Source organism: Etheostoma spectabile, chromosome 13, assembly GCF_008692095.1.
Source record: "Etheostoma spectabile isolate EspeVRDwgs_2016 chromosome 13, UIUC_Espe_1.0, whole genome shotgun sequence".
NCBI lineage: Eukaryota > Metazoa > Chordata > Actinopteri > Perciformes > Percidae > Etheostoma > Etheostoma spectabile.
The window spans coordinates 10785716-10789492 of NC_045745.1; the positions used below are offsets into that span (position 1 = coordinate 10785716).

At 38.4% G+C, this 3777-nt stretch overlaps 1 protein-coding gene across 2 annotated transcripts in view; it reads left to right on the forward strand.

The window, feature by feature from the left end:
• The window catches only part of kctd7 (potassium channel tetramerization domain containing 7), a 19390-nt gene that overhangs the window by 12391 nt on the left and 3222 nt on the right, over nucleotides 1-3777 (forward strand). For both annotated transcript variants that reach the window (XM_032534688.1, XM_032534689.1), the window contains one exon: nucleotides 3398-3576. In XM_032534688.1, coding sequence (XP_032390579.1) covers nucleotides 3398-3576 — 179 coding nt within the window. The remainder of the gene's footprint in view (nucleotides 1-3397; nucleotides 3577-3777) is intronic.

Consider the following 3777-nt stretch of genomic DNA (forward strand, 5'->3'; position numbering starts at 1 on the left):
AGTTTTATCTTGTGTTAAAATCATGGCTAACGTATGCTATTTCTAATCATTTTTTAAATTTTTGATTTTATTTCTGGAAATCAACTTGCGACCCCCCCTCTCTGGCTTGCGACCCCCTTGTGGGTCCCGACCCCCACTTTGGGAATCACTGCTTTAGACCAGGGAGCTGAAATATTAACAGTAGATTATGATATTGATTCAATGGAGTCAAAGGTCAGTCGAGGGTTAGCGCTGTGGGAATCTTTACTTTATTATATTATTATTTACTTTTTTATTTATCAGATTAACATACATCAATACATCAAAAACAACTCAATATTTAGAGCCACGATCGGGGGTCACTTACGCTTTTCTGGACTGGAAAACTAATTCAACATCCAAGTTCCCAAAGTATTCTCCCATCATGCAACACTGTGGAGATATCCACTAAATGGAAGTTTTTTGGGGCCAAAACTATTTCTGTTAAACTCTACTAAACTATTATGGTGTCTGAACTATTCTGTTTTTTTTTTAATCTTTGTTTAAATAGTTATTATTGAAGGAAAAAAAATAATGTAACAGCTGATCACAAATGTTTAAATGACATAATAATGTAATTATTATAGCACAAATTCAATATGGTTGTAAGTACTTTGTCTGCAGAGAGGTTGCAGTGATATCTCCTCATGAGAATGGCAGAAACACCTGCTGGAGGAGGGGAACGTGAGAGAGTAAGAAGTGTGTAAATGGCAACCGAGAGATAGCGGAGGATACAAAAAGTTCCCCCTCTGCAATCTGACAGGTGTTTTAAAGCCGCTGATGGCAGCTCGTTATATTCTGACAGGTATTCATGAGCCCCCCCGGCTCCTCTCAGGGCTATAAACTGATTTACATTCCTATTTCTGGCCTTGTTTGCATACATATACGTACATGCCCGTACCGATTAAAAACGGGCGAATGGGAGTCTGTTTGGGGCTTATTTTAAATCTCCATCTCAGCTGCTGATATCAACAGACCTTTACTGAGATGTGGGTTTATTTTTTCACCACTGAGACTGCAGACAAATCAAATTATACTCAACGGAAAGGGTGACTCTTTTTGTTAATGATGACGAGGTATCACATATACTCTATGTAAATATGTATGTTTAGCAGGTAAAATGTTAACAGTACCATGTTTACCATTTTAGTTTAGCGTGTTAACATAAGCGGTTGACACAAAGTACAGCTGAGGCTAGTGGGAATAAGAAAAAGATAACTTTTTTTTTTATCTTAAGAGTGGATTAAGCCAAGAGAAAGGAAGAAGGAAGGAGTGCAAAATCAGAATTATACACATTAAAGGTCAATGAAAAATGTTCAAATAGTAACTTAATTACATTTTTTAAAAGTTTTATAGCAGCATATCATACAAAATCAGTTCAGACTGCTTTACATGAACGAAATAAAACAGAAAATAGTGCAAATAAACAGACATTCATGCATACATACATATTAAAATACACATACATGTGTAGAACTGCGGTGTGCTCATTTAGGAAAAAGCTTAATGGAAAAGGAAGGTCTTTAATTCGGTTTTAAAGCGAGCACAGTGTTGGAGCAAGTCTAATATTAGCAGGCAGACTGTTCCACTCTTCAGCTGCATCAATAATGAACGCCGTCTCACCAGACTTTAAAAGTGCTCCAGGCACATGGAGGACATCTCCATAGAAACCTGCAGGGGTTATAAGCTGACAGCATGTCTGAGATGTACTGTGGTGACAGACCAGACGGCGCTGGGAAGGTGTAATTCAAAATATTAAAAATGCCAAACAGTTAACAGTGAGGATCACAAAAACAAACAGGTCGGTGGGAAGATGCAAATCTAAGCAAAACTGTAAGGAATGCAGTTTGTAAGGTGTTCAGCCATAAAATGTAGTTTTAAATAAACAAATTTGACAATGAAACTCCGAAACTCAAAAGTAACCTGACGGGAACGTGAACGTCTGAACCAAATGTCATAGCGCTCCATCTAGAAGTGTCATTATTTCAATTTTAAATCAAAATGAGCTTTCAAGAAAAAAAGTCAGATGAGCACCAACGTCAGCAGGCGTCATGGTCATGAGATATTAACAGTAAGTCCGGACCAAAGTGGGCACGTAGCATTGCTAAAAAGCTAAAAATAGGAATTTGATCACAGGCTGTAGTCAAGATGTATGAGTTATGTAAGAGTGGGTTGGGGTAAGGTCAGCTCTGTGTGAGGGTGTGTGTATTAAAGGTTGAAAAAGAAGGAGCTGGCAGAATGAGACAAGGAAAGATGGAACTATATAAATTAATAATGACCCAGACACTCATATGGGACGTTAATGCCCGGTGCTTTTAGCTAACTGTGTTTTTGTGGCTATTGTCTTTACTGGAAAATAAATCCTCTTCCAGGTTGCTGTTGCACACTGCAGCAACTTTATTTTCCCACGAGGGAGTTCTGCTGCAGAGAAGCAGAAGCAGAACATTAACTTAATTGGCCAAGTTTGTGGATATGTACAAAGATTTCGAGTCCAGCTGTCAGCAGCTCCTAATATACTGAGCAGTTGTGGAAGAAGTAAGTAAAACAAATGTATAAAGTATTACCAGCTAAATGTAAAAAAAAAAAATGAAGAAACAGGAAAATAAACAATGACTCAAATCGATTAATCAATGATCAAAATAGTTATATAGATTAATTTAATAGTTGTCAACAAATCTAATAATCTAGTAATCGAGTACTACTTGTACAGGAATGTTTAAATAAAGATATACCGCTAAATAAAGATAAAGAGACATAAATCTTTGGTTAGTGTGTGTTTACGGGAAGGAAGGTATGAAAATAGATTTAAAACAACAGAAAATTAGGAATACTAGTACATTGTGTGTGTGTGTGTGTGTGTGTGTGTGTGTGTGTGTGTGTGTGTGTGTGCGCGTGCGAAAAGAAAAAGAGACAGAAGGGGCGGAAAGATAAAGTGGAAGACAATGCAAATAAAGAGAGTTTTTGCTAAACTACATTTTAGTGTTTTTAGTGTATTTTTGGTCAATCCTATTGCACGTTGATATCGCCACATTCATGACTGTGTTCCTATCTCATCATTATTATCGTTAACGAATTTAACACTTTGTGTTCATTTCCTAATAGGCTTGGGCTTGGCGGTTAACGTTGAAGTATGGATTTCATTCGTGGGGGTATTTAGCCGATATTACCGATACCAATATTTAACCATATCTTTTGTGTTTCTAATCCAAACAATGTCAAACTTGGCACTGCAGTGCCTGCAGCAAGACACCTGTCAAGGTTGAAATCCATTGGACTAACGGTTCGAGAGATATGCCGATAACAGACAGATGTTCCTGTAATTTATAGCCAGATAGTTGGGTGTGGATTTGTTCCAGTTGATACCTGTTTCCATTCAAAGGGACATCCTGAACTTCCTCCGAGAAGGAGAGCTTCCTCACAGGGACCGGGTGCGGGCGGTGCACCGAGAGGCTCAGTACTACGCGCTCGGCCCGCTGCTGGACAGCCTGGAGGACACTCAGCCGCTCACAGGGGAGAAGGTTCGGCAAGCTTTCCTCGATCTGATGCCCTACTACAGAGGTACCTGGACTCTGTCTCCCTCACGCTGACCAATGAGAATGGACGTTGATGTTTACTATGGAAAGTAATAGTTTTAAAGTGCTCACATTATGCACATTTTCAGGTTATAATTGCATTCAGAGGTTAAATCAAAATAGGTTTACATGGTTTAATTTAAAAAAAAAAACACCATATTGTCTTTTCACCCTGTGTGTTGAGCTC